Raw genomic sequence first — 20,211 nt, forward strand, 5'->3', positions numbered from 1 at the left:
ATTTAGCAACTAATTCTGAATTATAGTGGATATATACTCTCAGTGATGCCATATCAGCACCAATTAATGTCTAAAACTGTATTCTAAAAGTACTGCAATACTTTGGAGAGTGACAGTTACAGATTTAAATATATTTTACATTCAAACCACCTAACACAATTGCTTTATAAGTTTGAAACTGTTGCGTATTTATGCTTTACATCCAGAAACTTGTGTTTGTATGGCAATCCAAGAGACCAGGTGTGTTTCCAATGCACAGCAACCCATTCTATTAAGTTGTTAACGAGACTGCTGTAGGAAACGGTGTCAATTATAATATCATCTACATCACTAGCATCTGCCTATCCATATTCATATACTATCTCACAAAAGCTACCAACCTCATTTTAAACACTGCAAGCAACATTATTGAACCAATGTTGCCCATTATACTTTGCATGGCATTTTTGACTCAAGTGTAGAAGAGCTACTTGCTTTCTGAAGGAACAAAACTGATGCCACTTTGTGCAGTTCCAATTTAGGGCACAAATACTGAATTAAAACGAGAGTAGGAATCTCTCATTTCTGTGCACCTTAAGAAATGACAAGTTAACACCTCTCAAATATATTTAACATGGACAAGATGTGATGAAAAACAATCAAACTATGGCAGCAAGATTCTTTCAGGAATTATGACTGTTCAAAATAACGGACATCCATTATTTTATCACAGTAGGGTGGCTGTGTTTGCCTGTTCCAGCAAAAGAAAAAAGTATCATAGCACCTTAATAATGAATTTTGAGGCATATACAGAATTTTCAAGCATTTTAAGAGGGAGAAATTTAATATACATGAGCTCCCACAACTCTATAATATGACTCTGTACAATATACATAGACTATTATACTGTCTGTCTGTCTCTGCCTGTCATTCTTCCAGAATGTAGAAGGAAATATATATATATATATATATATCTACAGAAGTGATACTCAGTGGCTTTAGAGTCCCATGTGGCTCTTATGCCACCATTCACCAATGTTGCTACTGCCCCATATTACAAAAGAATAAGGCCAGTGCTCAGTAAGGATTTTATAAGTCAGAAGGTTGTCACCATGAAACAGTGCCAATGGAGTAGATAATGGGTAAATTGCAAGTTGATTACAATGGGGAGAAAGTGGTTTTACTCTCTTTTCTCCACAGCAGCAGACCATTGGGTACTTTGGAAATTTCACTTTTTCATTCAGCTTGCTATCTCATGCTGAGGAAAGAACAGGAAGGCAGAGAGGGGAGCTCCTTACACAGATTCCCAAGGTTCAGCAGAGGTGAAGAAAGATAATTCCACATAAGCAGAAGTCATTACTTGGTCATTAAAAATAGTTATATGTTTATTCTTATATTTTATATTATTGTACATGTATGTTTGGTAGACATGACAACCAATGCCTGACACCCAGCAGGAAATGGAAGGCAGGGACATAACTGATGTTCTCAAGCGTGACATGTTAATATTGGAAGAAGTGAGGTCATGTCATGCTACAAACTGCTAGAAACTTTATGTTTTTCAGTTTTCACTTCCATATTTCCCTGAAAGTAATATCACATTTTTTTTCTTGCTGCCCAAAGGAGTGATGGCAGGAAGTAGCAGTAGGGAGTGGGAAATCTCCCACCATTGTGAGAGATCTAGGAACCATAGTATTTGGTGCAAGGGAACCTTAGTATACATTTTGTGGCTCTTTTGGCCGATGGTAACTGCTGTTCACTGAATACCATTTAGATATTCAGCTAAAGAGAGTCGAGAAAGATAGTCTTTGAAACTATCTTCAGTAACTACTAGTCCATAAAAACATGAATTTCTTTATTCATATTTTGTTTGGCATCCATCTTTCTAAGTATCAGGGGATTATCAAAGTTGTCAAGCTTGGTAATTAATCACAGATAAGTTGTTCTGTAACAACCCAAGCTAAATATACCATAATTAAAATGCACTTGTTTATCCTTAACAAAAGACCTAGATAATCCAATTTTGACAAATTCTACAGGGAAACAGGATTCTATAAGAGAGAAATAGTTGTGTAGAGCTGGTCTGTTCAGTCTGCCTGTAATCATTTTTGGGCACTGCATATTGTTAGTCTCAGTGGAAGAAAAGAACAGCAACCTTGTTTCCTTGCAACAGTCCCACAACAATACGGGAAACCAAGCCAAGTCCTGCAGTTGTCTTACCACCTGTGTGGTTTGGCGAAGGACCAAAATTGAAGCTTCAGAAGCATATAGATGACTATAATCCGACACCCCCCCCCCAATAAACATTCTGCAAATGTTCCCAAACATGCCTCTCACCTTGACATACAAATAGCAAAACAATCATTTTCAGCTGACCATAGACATCGAATCAACATCTATATCAAAGTAGAAATAATTAACCCTCAACCCTCTTCAGTTTTGTGAAGCCAATAAAGTGATTATTAATATGATAAGCAAAATTCCTGTATAATTTTTAAAGGACTAATAGGAAGGAATGGATCTCCCAAAATATGAATGACATATCATTACTTTAATATATATATATATATATATATATATATGCCTACCTTGCCTGCTATACTCATCTGACTCCCTGTGGACCAAATCTTTTACCCGGTTTCCATACAGCAATCTGGAGGAATCATGATCAAAAGCTTTCAAGGTTTCACTTGAGCTGTAAGACTTCTGTGTAGGCACTCTGCACTCTTCGTTTTCTGTTGAGGAATTTGTGTAACGTCGTTCTTTGTCTCTTCTGCTCTTTGTCAAGGAGCAATAAGGTCTGCGTTCTTTCACATCCATGCTTCATTCCCTCTGTATGTGCATCAGTCCAGGTTACTTGGAAGTATCCTCTACATTCAGTTTAACTCCACCTGTAAGAAGATTTAGAAGATTTTATAATATATATATTCATGTTCTTATATAGCACCACATATGCTCATATGCATTGGAAGCTATGTAATTACTAGAAAGTAAAAGCCTTAGTCGAACATCATAATAGTGACTTTTGGATACAACTGAACTATATTTAACAGTGAGACCAAAATAGCACACTTATTCAACATTACAACCAGGAGATTGGTTGAGAAATCCCTGCCAAAAACAGAATTACAGAACACTCTAGTAAAAGAGCAATTTACCAAGCAAACTTAACTCTGCTTGCTGAGCTTCAAGTCAGAAAGTTACACAGTATCAGTTGTTGGACTCTCAGCTTATAAAATTGTTATATAAGGAAGTTTATTAGAGATGGGCATGAGCTGACTGACAAACTAACATTTGTCACTAATTTTGGCTGGTTCATGAGGCAATTTTTGAAAACGGAAGAATCACCACAAACTGACAAATCTTGATGCAGTTTGTGGAGGTTCATGAAAAATATCTGTTTGGTTTAAATGGCTGGAAGCCCTTTAAACCACTGCTTTCTGATACTTGCAAAAAGCTGTGGGAACCAGAAAGCAGGGATTTAAATGGCTCTGGGTTGGGGGCTGGCAACCCAACAAAGCCCCTTTAAACAGCTGAACCACGGGAGCAGTTTGCCTGTTTAACCAGCTACATCGTGGGACCAAGCTGCCCTGTGGTTCAGCTGTTTTCAATTAAATGGGGCAGCTCATGTAGTTTTAGGACTGGACAAATGTCCTGTAGTTTTAGGACTGGACAAACACTGATATTTTATAAATACAACTTCATGACTATTGTGGAAAGAATAATGTTTTTCTTCTATTATTGTAATAGTAGGTCATAAGATGACCCAATGAAGCTGTCTGGCAGCAAATCTCAAAAGGAAATAATATATAGAATACCAGTAGTAAATGTGGTGATGGCCCCAGCTTCGATAGGTTTTAAAAGTATTATACAAATTCACAGAGCGTTCACAAACTAGTGACTTCAAACCGTTTTTTCAAAATGGCACTTTTTTGTTCAGAAGGCATTATGCTCTCACATTTTCTGCCAAGAAATAACACAGAGTGGTCATATCATTTACACTAAGCTTGTGACCAGCCGTAAATGGAAACAGAATGCTACTCTAGATGCTACTTAGTCTGATCTAATAGTAGCTAAGAATCCCTTGATGCAACGAAATCTGTTGTGGTATAGAAGCACCAGTAGATGATAATTAATAATAATAATAATAATAATAATAATAATAATAATAATAATAATAATAATAATAATAATAATAATAATAATAATAATAACAATAAAGGTAAATATTAGCACTGGTGACAAAAATAATTTCTAGAATCATAAAATGAATATTTAACATTATATTGGAACTTGTATGTGTTACATTAAAACTGTGTATTTGTGGATAAGAATATTTATTTGAAGCTTATATTTGTTTGATGCAAGTATTTTAAAATGCAACAATATTTAAATTTATGCTATGAGATTAATTTAAATCACAAAGCTCTCTGGATTGTAAAGCCAATGCATTTTAACTGGGGAAAATGGGATTGGATTAAAATAAAGAACTGCTGTTCTAGCAGTAATGCAGAAGGGGGGGGGATTCACCAATTTCCTTCTGTCTGCAGAACTTGACTTCATTCTGCTGTCCTCTAACCCTCAAAGTTAGAATTTTACAAGGAGAAAGGAAATCCTGATCCACAACCTACATTCAATTCACAACACTGCAGTCCTAGTATATACTTATCAATGCAATGGTTCAGAGTGTTTTCATATTTACAATATTTATTAATGGTTAGAAAGCTAATATGATACAGGCTTTAAAATTTCAATGCTATTTATAAGAAAGCTTGCCATTCCCCCCCCCTCCCTCTAATGCATAAACCAACCTCAAGATCTGAGGATTGAAACTGCTGATTGTAGCAGCTCACTGCTGTTATGGGTCATTTTTTCATTTTCTTTGAACTTTAGGACATGATGCTCTCTTACTTCAGTACATCCTCCAGTTTAAGGCATTTGAGATATACCTTCCAACTCTATGATTCTATGATCATTTCATAAATACTGGCAAAACAGCACTGACAATGTGGACCTTAAGAGTATTACCATTGGTACCATTATGTGACTTTCATGAACCAAAGGCATTAATTTATAATTTGGTTCTTACTTTCTACTTTTGCATGTATTTCATTATTTGAGAAATCCACATTAACAATTCCTATGTTCTCCAATCTAATGTTCATACCCAGAGTCAGTCATTTGCAGACTGAAATTAGTAAGCCCATTTCTTATTTATTTTTAATTTACCCTATTGGTAGTCTACCACTGATAGATATGTTGCTCCATTATATGTTATGTAGATATTGTTCCATCATATGTTATGTAGATGTTTTCATTGTAAACAATGCCAAAATATAGTATTAAACATTTTTTGGGGGGGGGTGTTAAGTGTTCAACGGTCCACAGCATTTTTAACAATGCTTTATATATTCTTTAGATTAGATTATAGTTTAAGGGTTTTTTAAATAGTAAAACTGTGGACAGATTTAAATCCACATTGATTTAATCTGTGCTGTTGTGTTAGTGATTACTGATCTCCTTACAGAAGTCAATGAATTCAATATACTTCAAAGGCAATTTTCTGGGTTATCTATTGCCTCTCCAGGCAAAGAAGGAGAAGGCTAGACGTTCCATGCTGATTAATGGAACTGTATTATTTGAATACATTGGCAGCAATTATAAATGTGTCATAAACAAGAATATGCGAAAGAAAAAGAAATATTAATTTCCTGACATGCTGTTTTTCAGAAACACTAAGTTCCTGAGACAGGAGACTTGAGGGACCTACAGAATTATACCTTTACTAATTGTCTCCACAATGTTTGTGCTGCAGAATAAATGGAGTGCTGCAGTCTGTTGATACTATTTATGAGGGCTGAGGATTCTTTGTGAAACCCTGTATGAACTTCCATCTTCCCAGTCAGCTAGGAGCCGTTGAGAGTCTTGGATAAAAGGGATTTGCTTTATATACAAGAAAGGCCAGAATATGGTGGCAAGCTCTGAAACTGCTGAGTTAGCTTTGTTGCCATGGCAAAACCTATATTACAAAAAGTCCTTAGTGAGTGCTTCCTCAGGCTATTCATACCAAGGAATAAGCTGTTGCTAAGGTTGGGTGCTGAAGGTGATTCTTTGCACTTGCCATTAAGATTACCAGCCTCGAGGTGGGCCTGAAGTTTTCCTGGAATTACATCTCATCTTGAGACTACAGAGATCAGTTTCCTGAGAAGAAGTGGCAGCTTCAGAGGGCTGATTCACATGGCTGCTAAGCCCCCTCCCCTGCCTAAACTCTGTTTTACCCAGGCACAAAACTCCAAATTTTTCATTTTGGTGTTGGCTGCCCTACATTCCATACCACTTCTGGAAGCTTGAGACAGGAAGAAGTAGCCTTCTTTGCTTCCAACTGTGGGTGAATGAAGGCACGCAAACTGTTCATGTGACCACAAAAGAAAATGTATGTCTGCTAAATTTAAACTACTGATATCGGCTCACTATTCTTAACATTTTTAAAGGCCAGGGGCAATATATGGGTGAAGTGCAGCAAATCAGATGCCTCTGATCATTTCAAAATTTCCCCTGGGCACTTATACTGATAAATGGCAAAATTAAGAGCTACATTTAAAAACAAATAAACTTGCAGGACAAGAGTTTCTAAAAGAAACCATAAAAGCAGTTCCAATTTATATTATATTCTGATCCAATATTTTTCTTTCTTCCACCTACAAAACTGATGATCTGTGGGAGTTGGAAAGAAAGGCTTTTTTTGTTTCCAAATTGGCAATTGCCAATCAGCAAAGCAGATTATTCCTAGGGTTATCTAAATATGTGGTTTATACAGTCTTAGGCATCATTCTTTCAATTTTCTTGCCATTGCATCCTACTAACACCAATCAGTTGGTGGTCCCTGGACCCAAAAAAGTATTTCTGGCCTCAACTAGGGCCAGAAGGTTTTCTGTCTTGGCACCCATCTGGTAGAATGAGCTCCCAGAAAAGATTTCAGCCCTGACAGAACTAGCACAGTTTTTCAGGGTCTGCACGATGGAGCTCTTTCGCCAGGCTTTTGGTCGGGGCTACTGAAATGATTACCATCTATGGGGGTCCTCCCCATTTGTAAGCCACCCCAGACCATAATTAACACAATGTGCTGACATCACCCAGAAGTGACATCAGCATGTTGGTGACATCGGAGGGGCAGCTTTGATTTTGGGGGGGAAACTCTATGGCAGAATCAGCTTCTTACCATAGAGTTTTGCCCAAACCTAGAGCATCACCCCCTGACGCCACCAATGTCCCTGTGTTTTGCTTCTGGGTGACATTAGCATTTCACTTCCTGCTTCTTCCCTCCCCATGCCTGGTAAGGTCTCCTACTTTCTGAGAGCCCTAAAATGAGGGGAGGGAGGGAGGCTGCATACTGAGGGATCTCCAGGTCACAACTGGGGACTAGCAATCCTACATGTTCAGCTCCACCTAAGTGTCAGTTTTCCAAGATAGCCAAGCTGTGGAAGTAGGGAAAGCATTCCTCATGATATTGAGATTAATTACAGTTCTGGGTGAGTTTCCCAAACTCAAGACATGTCAACATACATGTGAAAATGAGCACATGGGCTAACACTATTTCTGAATGAATCTGAAACCCTTGTGACAATGCTAGCACACCAAGAATTACCTTCAAGGCCGTACGCGGTCAGGGCCCAGTGTACCTGAGGGACCACCTCCCCGCCTATGCCCCCAAAAGAGCTCTACGCTCTACTGCCTCCAATCAGCTAAGGATCCCTGGCCCTAAAGAAGTCCGTCTGGTCTCAACCAGGGCCAGAGCATTCTCTGTTCTGGCCCCTACCTGGTGGAACGAACTTCCAGAGGAGATCAGGGCCCTGATGGAGCTTAAACAGTTCCGCAGGGCCTGCAAAAAGGAGCTCCTCCACCAGGCATTTGGCCGAGACCAGATGTAATCTACAGCGACCAAGGGCCCCTGCTCCCCCCCACCCCCCCTCAGAATTCAATCAATAAGCCACCCCCCTCAGAATCCCATCAACAAGCCCTGGACCTGTTTGTATTATGATTGTTTATTGTTATACTGTGTTGTGTTTGGTTGCAATTGTTGGTTATTGATGTACATGTTCTACAGACTGTTTTATGTATGGTTCTCTGTTATAATGTAAACCGCCCTGAGCCTCCGGGGAGGGCGGTATAGAAGTATGATAGATAGATAGATAGATAGATAGATAGATAGATAGATAGATAGATAGATAGATAGATAGATAGATAGATAGATAGATAGATAGATAGATAGATAGATAGATAGATAGATAGATAGATAGATAGATAGATAGATAGATAGATAGATAGATAGATAGATAGATAGATAGATAGATAGATAAGAAAGAAGCTGAGGCATACAAAACTTCAGAATAGCCCATTCTTTTGGTATCTTATATAAAGTCCATGAAAGTCAGCTTTATTTATTTATTATACTTATATGCTGCCCTCCCTTGAGGGTCAGGTTTCTCTTGTTCTTGATCCCAACAACAGAGTTCCTTTCTCCATGCCAACGCACACTGGTGCATGCACAAGAGTGGCCTGTCTATTCCTTTGCCCTGATATCCAAGACACTTATTAGACCAAGTCTCATCCCATGTGTTCACCTCTCTGGATTTATTGCCTAGGATTCCTGCTGAATCATTTGCTAGGCTTCTTCCTATTCCCAACAATTTCCTGACATAGAATAGGATAGATAATATTTGTTCTCCTTTTTTTTTGCTTCCTATCTCTACCCAATGTGTTCCCTTTCTCTTATTCTCTAAGGGACACATTGTTCTGTGGTGTAGTTACTAGGAGGATCAAGGATCAGGTCCTGATAGGTTATGGCATTTTTATGCAGAAATGTACTAAAGTATTGTTCAGAGTGCCTGCAATTCAGCTTCTTACAGACGTCATTTTCATTTCTCAGTCTACTCTGGAGTGCTGTCACTTTTCATTTTGATCCTAAATATCCGAGCACTCAAGTATTCAGTTTTCTCAATTTCAGCCTGGGCTCAAGTCTTGTTCAAATGGTCAAAGAAGTACGTACATGTGCTGCCCCAAGCCCAACTGGTGATAATATGTCTCACAGACAAGAAAAGGTATGCACGAATCCTTGCAATTGACATTTAGATCATAGAATTACTTAGTAGCATGCTTACTGCTTGAAAATGGAAGCAGAAAGATAAACATCCAACATATAGAGATTCAGACTTTTCTAAAGGGCAGTAGTTTTTAAAAGTCTGCAGTATTCTGGATGTTTTTAGTATGTTTAGCATAGAACAAGATACAACAAAGTGTACATTTCTCCTAAATTTAGAAAAGTATTTGAAATGTCAAAAAATAGTGTTCCTGCATTTTCACTAATGAATTTCTTGAAACTGCTTTAATGAAATACCTTCACTATCACAATGATAGAGCTATAATCATGCAATCTAGAGGTGCTCCAAGAACTTCAAAAAATATCATAATAGAGCACCATATTTGGTGGAAATAAATATGAGCAAACTAAGGTCGGTTTTTTCAGCATTGAGATTCCAGTTAATACCCTCAGCTGTCCTGTCTGGGAAGTATACCCAAACTGCAGGGATCTATCAGTTTGTTTGTTTGTTTGTTTGTTTGTTTGTTTATATACCACCGTCCCCGGAGGCTCAGGGCGGTTTACATAGAACATAATACATGAAACCACTACAAGTTGAAGATCTTCCACGTTTCTTATTAGACTGTCCACTTTATGCAGAACTCAGGGAAAAATTTCTATACAAAATAACTCAGAGGAAAGAATCTCCAGCAAACGACAAACTAATATATTTTATCTCAGATCTAGATCATTATGTGTCACAAAGGGTTGCTATTTTCATGTTGGCCATAAGAAAGATCCAAACTGAGGGCATGACAAATATCATGGTTCCTTCAAACACCTGAACTATAGTGTCTATTGTTAGCATTAGCATTTTTCAGTTCTGTTGGTAATTGGGGGAGTTTTAAACCCTGTTGTGGCACCTGTAAACAATAATGTGCTTTTAAATTTTGATGACCTATGTTCTAGTGCAATAAAGTGTATTCATTATTCGCTATCACAATGCTATTTTATTACTGCATGGCATTTTCACTTTGTCATACTATGAACTTCAAAACCAAAGCCTTTCCCCATCCCATCCATAACCAGTTTAACTAAATAGCACCAGTTTAACTAAATACATGCTTCATGTAGCACATCTAGCATGTGCACTGCACATTCAGGGTCCCTATCCAGTGCCCCCCCCTCAGGGCCACTTTACTTTCCAGCATTTCCAGTACCATAGGGGGAAGTCAGAGCTCTTGTGGCTCAGGGTGGTAAGGCAGCAGAAATGCTGTCTGAAGCTGTCTGCCCATGAGGCTGGGAGTTCAATCCCAGCAGCCGGCTCTAGGTTGACTCAGCCTTCCATCCTTTCGAGGTCGGTAGAATGAGTACCCAGCTTGCTGGGGGGTAAATGGTAATGACTGGGGAAGGCACTGGCAAACCACCCCGTATTGAGTCTGCCATGAAAACGCTAGAGGGCGTCACCCCAAGGGTCAGACATGACCCGGTGCTTGCACAGGGGATACCTTTACCTTTACCTTTATTGCCTAGTTAGTCTGGATAGGGTCGTTGATCTTAAAGATATAAGTTGATTGACTTTACAAAAGCTTAAAGAAATGATTGCAGACAGAGCTGCATGGAATCACCATGAGTCAGAAGTGACTTGACAAAATCTAACAACAACTAACTCTGGTGCAATGGTCCCACAAATTTTTAAACCAGACCTGATCCAATAAAGAAATCAGAATCTTTTGTCATTACAGAAAACCAACAATTAAATGGTGAATGTTTGCATTGAAGATGCAAACTCTCTAATTATGTTTCACAGCTTAAAATTATCCAAAAAGGTAATACTGACATTATACAAATTTAAGAGAACAGAATTATTCAAATATGATACATTTATATGGGGTTCTATTATAAATCTGATTTTTAAAGGCCTAATTATTATTACACTCATTTTTTTCTTCATTGCTCTTTTACATAAAAGTCGGTCGATTCCTGTTTAGCTGTTCTCCACTTGATGAAATTATACTTCAACATTGCTTTATTGTACAACTAACCAAGTCCCCAAAGCTGTACTAAATAAACATGATAGACAACTATGTTTGTTTTATAGTACATTTCAGACAGTTATTTGTGCAAATCAAGCATTTTATGTATAGACCAAATCTTCTGGGTCATGATAACTGCAGAACAAGTTATATTATCTATGTAATATCCCGAGGGGGGCATTTTCCAGGTATAAAAGTCTCAGTCAGTGAAATCTCCTTTAAAATTAATTCAAATGAGGTTTCTTTTTTTGTTTTTAAAACTGTGTATATTGATTAAGTTATCTTATTTAGTAGTGTACCTTGTATCTGTTATAATGCATTCATAGGACTGCCCTTAAAGATAATTAGGAAATTTCAATTAATGTAAGTTCTGTCAGCTGATCTATTAACAGGGGAATGTCATATTATACCTATTTTGTGATCCTTACACTAGTTGCATACTTGCTTGTAATGAAATTCAAAGTATTGGTACTTACCTTTAAAGCCCTTCATGACCTGGGTCCCATATACCTGAGTGAGCCCTTCTATTTTAATATTGTTGTTTTTTTAGAACCATGTTTTGTACTGTTGGCATTGTTCCCCATCTTTGAGTCTAATTATCTGGGGAGAAGGTGGGCCTACATGTGTTTTAAATAAAAAGATCACAATGCACCTAGGGGTCAAATCAAATGCAAGTGGAATCTGGCATGCATGTCTCCAGTTTGATATGGAATTACAGGTGCCCAAAATGCAGGCGCCTCTTACTGATTCAACCGCTGAAGCTGCAATTGTTGGGAATATATTTATAGGGTACAAAAAAGACTTAATCCCCTTAAGTTCCCCCCATCCTGCCGAGTAACACATGAGTCCCAACTACTTCAGTAAACTGCTTTGTACATGGACGTGATACAAACATGTTGACTGCTTTCACATGCATTTAATAATGCACTTTCAATACAATTATCAACTGTGTGAAAGTGGATTTTCCTGTTTCACACAGGGAAATCTTATGCACTGAATCTTCAGTGCACTGAAAATGATTATGCAATGTGTAAGAATACAGCCTTTGTCTTCATTAATAAAAAAAATCCTAATATTCTAATTACTTGTAAATATTTATTATTCAGTGGTTCATATTAATGAAAATATAATTGTATGGTAATTTTCCTTATAACCCTTTTTGAGCAGGAATTCCTTAAAACAACTGGACTCAAGTTGTGCTCATTGTTAAGAGCAACATACAGTCCCTTCTCATATTTAAATATAATGTTTAAGTCAAATGAAAGGAGTAGTGGTTAAGAAAACCAATAAAGCAGTAGATTCATAAGCAGAAGTTGTTTCTAAAATGCTCATGCGTATTGTGACTACTACAACATGCTAATAAGTATTGACACACTACAGTACTGGATTGTTCAGTTCATGTAACTTACTTTATAAGCATTTGTCATCTGAACTTTTACAGGGTACTTAAGATTTCCAAGCATACTAAATCAAAATTTATAGCACAATCTTATGCAGAGTTGCTCTAGAAGTAACTCCAGAAACTTTATTGGGCCTTAATTAATGACTAAATAAAAAGGCTACAGAACTATATATAGTTCTGCTTACCAAAATAGAAATTGAAATGTACAAGAGGAAACAGAAAAGTAAAATAAAGGTTTTAATTTGTTGATTTGTCAAACAAAAAAGATTCCACAAGACTGTAAATATATATTGTAGAAAGAATATGCTGATTTTATGAACTTAGGCAGATTGTGAGTGGGTGTGCAGGAAGGTATGTGCCAGTGTTTGTCTCTTGTGGCCCTTCCATGCTTACTCAGAGAATTGCTAATCACCACTGTGGGATGGTAGGTGAATTTCCTCCAGGCCAGACTGGATTTTTGAGATATTTAGTAGAGGGATCACTTGAGCATGAAATTGGGGTCACTGTGGGTGGGCATGTAGTTGTGAGTTCCTGCAACATGCAGGGGGCTGGACTAGATGACCCTGGTGGTCCCTTCCAACCCTATGATTATATGAATATCATTTAATTGATGTAATGTAAATTAGGCTTTAAGGTCATGTTATTGTTAACTGAAACATCCGCTAGGGTTTTAGCATGCCTGCAGGCCCTTAAAATTGCTAAGGAACGTTACTGCATTCACTTAAGAACAGTAGTTCCACCCAAAAAATTCCCTCAAGGATTATTACAATCTGTTAACATAATGCCAGTTTCTTCTACAGCATATAAACACTCTCAATATCCATTTCATAGTTTATATATAACTCTTCCTAGTTATAGTAGCTGTAGAAGAATAAGTGGTTCAAACTGTCAACAAATGGTTAATTTTGGAATACAACTAACAATAGTTCACAATGTTGATTCCTAAAAGAAAAAAAAAGAAAACCACATAAATCCATAGAAAAGCAAATTTTAAAATAAATTAGTCAGATAAAGCAAATATGAATATACTTTAGTGACTATAGGTTGTATTCTAATTGACTGACTTTGCAGATTTCTAGTGCACTGTTTCTTTTGCTAGAGGAAAGTTCACTGTTCACAAAACATGTTCATAAACCACAATCCTTCGGAAGCAAGATTTTACCTCCACTTTTCTTTCCCTGGAAAGAAGCTGTCCCTAGGATCTTAGTGCAGCATAGAGATCTCTCCCCACCACATGCAAAACTGGTTGGGAGGACTTCTCCTTTGGCATGATTTAAACTAGAATCTGCATGTGGCCAGGAGGCCTCTTGTCACTACACACAGACCTGAAAAGATCAGCTGGGGTGGTGGGAGCTGAGAACTGTCTTGGCTGGGGTTGGTTCCCAGTTCAGTATAGCTGAATATATTCAAATAAAAGCCAGATAATTCAGTTTTTATTCAGGAAGAGCTATACCAGTAGTTGATCAGATTCTTTAATCTGTATTTTGTTTAAACAATACAAAAGAATACCGGAAAAGTATTTGGGGGGTATTTTTTAACCTCATTTTTTGCCAAATGCACATGCTTAATGCAGTCCATCATAGTACCTCACAGTACCTCCTCTGAGGAAGAATCTAGCCAGGAGCTCCTAGTTTCACTTAGCTCAGCCAGATGCTCATCAGGTAGAGAGCTCTGACTAGCAACGTACATACCAAGGCTTAGACTCCAAAATTGTTGCAGAAGCCCCTCATTCCTCTGTCCAGTCTCCTGTTGTAGTTCCCTGTTCTGTCAGCCCACCTGGCTCACCTTAGCCGATTAACCAACACAGGCTATGTGCCCAAAGATAGTTGTAGATTGCAGAAGTCTGTGAGTCATCATGAGATGAGGACTGAGAAGCTACTGACAGCCTATATTAACTAGAAGCTAAGAAGCCTCTTTGCAGTTTTATCTGTGATCCTTCTTGCCCGTGTTCCTGGACTGCCAAAATAAACTCTCAACCTACTGAATTGCCTGACTTTAACATTTACAGATTACACAGATCTCGTATTACAAAATGTGGCACATTGCACTTTGAATATGCAGTTTAAATTTCTTATCATTTTCACCCTAGATAGGTCTTTTTAATATAAATACTATTTAAAATGACTACATTCCATGGAAGTACTCGGAAACATATGTAAAGGAAACTAAACATAGAAGAACACTACAAGTCCTAAACAAAATTACACCCCTTTAAATCCAGTGAGGTTAGTAGGGTTAGAAGATTGTAATAGTCTAGGATTGGACTGCAAATTGCTTATTTGCACTTATATACAAGAAATGTTATTCTGATGTTGAGGGAATATTTTCTAACTAGTCAATTTCTTAGCCCTGCTTCTGCTCACTTGGCTAATAATCTATACATCCACTGACAAGTTTATAAATGTAAAAGCCTGAGAGACACAACACAGCAAATATACACTAACTAGTTAGCTGAAAATGAACACTGTGGGTTTCAAACCAGATAACCAAATAAGAGATCAAGATGATTTGCATTGTCGTATTAAAAACACAACTGAAATTTGTATATATAGTGCTGGAGATAAAAAGTATACAATTCCTACCATCTCTAAGAAGAAAGTCATAAAAATACCATTTTAAAGATTAATCATTTAACTTAGAACTCCAGGAGTAGAAGCATATATGCCACTTCACTGAACATTTTGAAAGTAAAATATAGCACTGGATACTTTTTGTAAGGCTACCCTCTAATAAAATTATCAAATGTCATGGTATTTTTCTGTTTGGGGTCCACGGGCCAACCAGACTGGAAAAAGGGCTAAACTGTTAGGTGCTGTTGGCCATAGGAGAAAGTGGTTGAGCAGAAATGTCTGGAAAATTTTGTCACATAGTTGTCACATAGCCCTGAAAGACCTTGGATCTCATGGTAATCTACATTGGGTACACACAGCTTGCTGCATATATTTTGAAAAGGATTGGGAAGTGGCTGCTCTGCCTCCGATCCAGACAAATAGCAGCTGGAGACAATGGAGGAAGAGGAAAGAACTAGTGGGAATTAACCTCTGTCTTCTATTTTGGAGAGAAATGGACTTTCCTGCATGCAGCAGGCTTGTTTGTAGCAGGCATTTGTCAGGGACATACAGACAGCTTTAGAATCTGGGGGAGGGGGAGTTAAAGCAAAAAGGAAGCAATCCTAAAGTTTCTAACTATTGTAAAGATTCTCTTGGACCATCAACAAAAGGCTATTTTCAGATGTATGAAAGGGAAACCAAAATCAACACAATAAATGAAAAGACAAACTATAAACTGCAGTTTATAAAAAAAATTAAGAAACAGCCATTTCTACAAAAATGACAGAATTCACATAACTAATCATCCATAAAACCTATTACAAATAAACACTCAGAAAAATTCACAACACATAGCAAAGTGATGGAATTTCCACATCAGTGACTGATAAAGTGAGATATGTCAGAAATCAACTGAGCTGGAAAAATGACACTCTGAAGAGGTGCTTAAGATGATCTGTGACTATGGTCTACCATTAGTCAAACTGATGACTCTTAATACATGGATATTTCAGGTCATCATATCTAGAATCTTAATATCAGTATTCTGTCTCCTGCTACAAGAATATGAAGTATGATTCTGATGCTGGCACTCTGGTTTTCTTTTTAATACCCTGTCAGATAAGCCCTTTATAAGCCAAAACTTGAGAACACCTCCGAAGTCATCAGCTACCCCAACATTTTAGAATTAATTAAATTCAAACAAGCACATGATCTGTTTCTCTACAACTCGTTTCCAGTTTGTGGCCTTCTGTTTTGCTTTTTGATGCTAAAAATATTGGGGATAGATCAAATTTTGTGAGACCACTTGCAAATGTAAAGGGGACCAGTAAGACACTGATTCAAAGCCCCACTTAGCTACAAACTTTACTGGGTGATTCTTAGAGCCTTATGAATTTAAGACAAGAAAAAGATTACAACTTCCTGATGTACAATATTCCCTGCAAACAGCATTTCACATTCTTTAATACATGAAAAAAAATGAAATATGATTCTATCCCACAATCTGAGGCAGTACAAGTCCAGAAGAGCTTTACAAAGTGAGTTTATTGAACATTTAGATGAATTTAAGAACACTTAGTAAAACCTCAATCACAGCCATGGTTGTACCCGCCTCACATGAGGCCAGTGGATGTCAGTTTATGACAGTTTACTCCTGCCTCAAGTGAACTGACTTCTTCTGGCTAGTGGTGTAATTCTTAAGAGTGGTGGCCTCTAATCTGGAGAAGGTTTTTATTCCCCACTCCTCCATGTGCAGCAAGCTGGGTGACCTTGGCCTAGTCATAGTTCTCTTAGTGCTGTTCTCATACAGCAGCTCTGTTAGAGCTCTTTCAACCTCATCTGAGATTGAGATTACAATATTGGGGGTATTGAAGGATTTATTGAAGAGGATTTGCTTGTCTGGTTATTGTAGAGTAAGTTTTGTTTTGTTTTGTGTGTGAGTGTGAGTGGAAAGGGGAAATTAATTCTGACATCAAATTTTAACATGAGAAATTTGTCTATGAAGAAAGCATCATCTCTTAAAAGAGGAAAATTGACAGAGAGCGAGCCCAGTTGAGTAGTGGCACTGAAATGACTCTTATGGAACAAGCATTGTTCTTGTAAGCACTAGAAGAAAAATGTTGGCAAAAATGGAAGTAGGTACAGTGGTGAAGCAGACTGATATTGAAATGCTATGATATAACAAAGGAAAAGAAATAATATCAAGGAACAATTACTGCTCATTGTAGAAAAATTAAAATGTGGGAAAGGAAAGGAAAACAACAGAAGAGCTGCAACTACATGAGGAAATAATAATCATAACAAGGTAAAAATGAAGCCAAACTACAGCAAGAAACTTAGCTACATTTGGAACTCTAATATCCCTTAGCAACTTCGGAACACTCTTAGAAAAATCCTTACGAAAATGAATAGCTTACTTTTTGCAACCAAACATTTCTTCTGACATTGCCCCACCCTCTTCTACCTCTCTCTGCTGTAAGAAAAAAGTTCTAATTCACAATCTTGCCAAATAAAGAGACAAGTTAAGAAAGACTCTGGGTCATCTGGAAAAACTACAGCCATCTATAACTCACTGAGGCATACACTAAGCATTTTGGCTATAAATGTGCACACGGAGATATTCAACCCCACATTTCCCATGTAATGCTAGTTTAAGATAAGGGCACTTGCTGGAGGAAATTCATGGGTCATAGGATTGTGTAATGGAAAAATGCATTTTTGATTTGTTTTCATATGCTGATAGAGTTGTCAGCTTCCAGGTGGGGACTGAACATTTCCCAGGATTACAACTGTCTCCAAAGGACAGTGATCAATTCCCCCTGGAGAAAATGGCTGCTTTGGAAGGTGGACTTGATGGCATTAAATCCTCCTGAGATCTCTCCCGTCTCCAAATCCCACCCCTCTAGGCTCCACCATTTGCAAGGACAGCAGAAATGCTCCCTCCTACTGAGTTTCTACTTTCTACTTCTGTTGTGTTTGGCACTGCAACAGTGGCACTGGTTCTACTGTTCTTGCAAGTCCCCTTCCCCTTGCTGGAATTGTGATTTTGTGTTGTACATTTGGTGTTTCTATCGCAAACCTCCCATCAGATCACTGAATAGAGAGCCTAGATTCAGTCATGATCAAGATGTCTCCCCTGCCAGGTAAGTATGCTAGATTTGCAATTGACTTTAATCCCCCCTTGGGTATAATGGAGCCAAATATATTTGATATACTCACATTTTGCCAAATTCAAATACCAATATTGGTATTCAGGTATGCCATATACTGAATTTGGGGTATGTGTGTGTGCAATCCCCAAAATACCCATTTTATTTTGCACATGCCTAGTAGAAGAGAGAGGGGATACGGAGAACCTTTCTCCAAACAAAATACTAACACTTGAGGGCATCTAACAAAATTGATAGGTAGTACATTCGGATAAGAAAACAGAAAATACTTGTGTATGCTTAAAATGTGGAATCCACACCCAGACAGTGTAATTATGGCCACAAGCATAGATGGCTTTAAAATGGAATCTAAAAGACATATCAGTGGTTACTAGTCATGGTGACTAAAGGGAATCTTCATAGAGGCAGTAAACCTCTGAACACTAGTGCCAAGGGGCAACACATTAGAATGCTTTGGCCTCTTGTTGGCCCTCCAGAGGAACGTTAGTCACTTTGTGGGACAGGATGGTGGACTAGATGGATCATTGGTCTGACCCTGCCAAGTTCTTTTGTTTTGCTGCAACGGACTAACACAACTACTTCTCTGGATTTGCAAGTGAAAGCACAAGGATCACAAGCTGCCACCAAAAACCAGTTATATATACAAACAACAACAACAACAACAACAACAACAACAACTTATCCTATGAGATATGAAGCAGACGTCACCTTTGGACAGAATGCTTCAATCGCATTTTACATTGATATAAAAGTGCGCCTTTTAGGGAAGTCCGCAAATTACTTCCAATGCCAGAGTACAATAATTCTCTTTTAAAGTATTTTAAAAGTTTTCTGCATTTAACAATAAAATATTTCCCTGTCTGTCTCTATATACCGCTTGAGAGCATTGTGGAGAAAACAATACTTCACATTCTTAGATTTATGTATGACGTTAATCATCTGAATAGGAGTAGACCTTATAAAACTGGAACAATTCTGATAAAAAAATAGTGTAGATCTTCTTTTACAAGGAAACTATACTTAAAAGCTGACTGGTTGCTACTTTTCTATGAGAGAAAGCCTACAGAAAAAATGCAGGGTGCACAAAATATTATGTACACTGACGTTATTAAATTCATTGAGGTGAGCAGTGCCTGCCACGATGTTCTTAATCCTTCTCCCATATACCAGTTCTTCCCTACAAATCCATGTCCTACCCAGCTGTTTTTAACTGATTTTTTCCCAGCCAGTCTCTCAAGTAATAGAGCCAAACAAGGCTGAGGGTGCTTTTCTATAGGTAAACTGCTGCCCTCCCTACCATAAACGCCTCCTCCTGCTCCCACCATTCCATGTTATCTGCCTTAACTCTTTGCAAGAAAGGGAGATCCAGGGTTGGGATAATATCTAATTCCAGGATTATCCTTCTTTGGGCGGATAATACCTAATTCCATTGAAATCAATGGGATCTCGGTAGCCAGGCTGCACACAGGATAGCAGCCTTTGTGATTAAACCACATCTGCCAAAACAGACTATGAATATTTGACACTAAAATTAACCGACTTTACTTGACAGCAATACATACATCATTTGGGTCAAATACCCATATGATAAGAGGCCTCCCATTTATAAAAAAAAATACAATATACTGATATAGAGGAATGGAAAATCCTAAACAGAATCCCAACAGCTGTGTACAGTATAATATGTAACATTTTACAAGTCAAGCATCGATAAGGGTGAAAAAGATATCAACAGAACTAATCTAAAGACATTTCTAATGATGGAAGTTTTGTTGTGGGGTACAGAAGATACAGAATGATGCCTCCAGAAAACTGTTAATATATGCATAATGAATGCCATGTGACAATTTATAAATCCTAAAGTTTACAAAGGTGGCACATCTTAAAATACATCTGAAGTGGTTATATAAAGTCCTTAAAGTACTTATTTGCTGTATCAAGTCTCTCTTGTACACTCTTCTATCCATCCAATTCTTTTGTTTAATTAGAGAAGCAACCC

At 37.7% G+C, this 20,211-nt stretch overlaps 1 protein-coding gene across 25 annotated transcripts in view; it reads right to left on the reverse strand.

Annotated features, from left to right (window-relative positions):
• The window catches only part of TENM3 (teneurin transmembrane protein 3), a 1,688,047-nt gene that overhangs the window by 370,622 nt on the left and 1,297,214 nt on the right, over positions 1-20,211 (reverse strand). For all 25 annotated transcript variants that reach the window (XM_077302333.1, XM_077302335.1, XM_077302356.1 and 22 more), the window contains one exon: positions 2,568-2,870. In XM_077302333.1, the coding sequence (XP_077158448.1) occupies positions 2,568-2,799 (232 nt within the window). In that variant the 5' untranslated portion in view covers positions 2,800-2,870. The remainder of the gene's footprint in view (positions 1-2,567; positions 2,871-20,211) is intronic.

Source organism: Paroedura picta, chromosome 10 (assembly GCF_049243985.1).
Source record: "Paroedura picta isolate Pp20150507F chromosome 10, Ppicta_v3.0, whole genome shotgun sequence".
NCBI lineage: Eukaryota > Metazoa > Chordata > Lepidosauria > Squamata > Gekkonidae > Paroedura > Paroedura picta.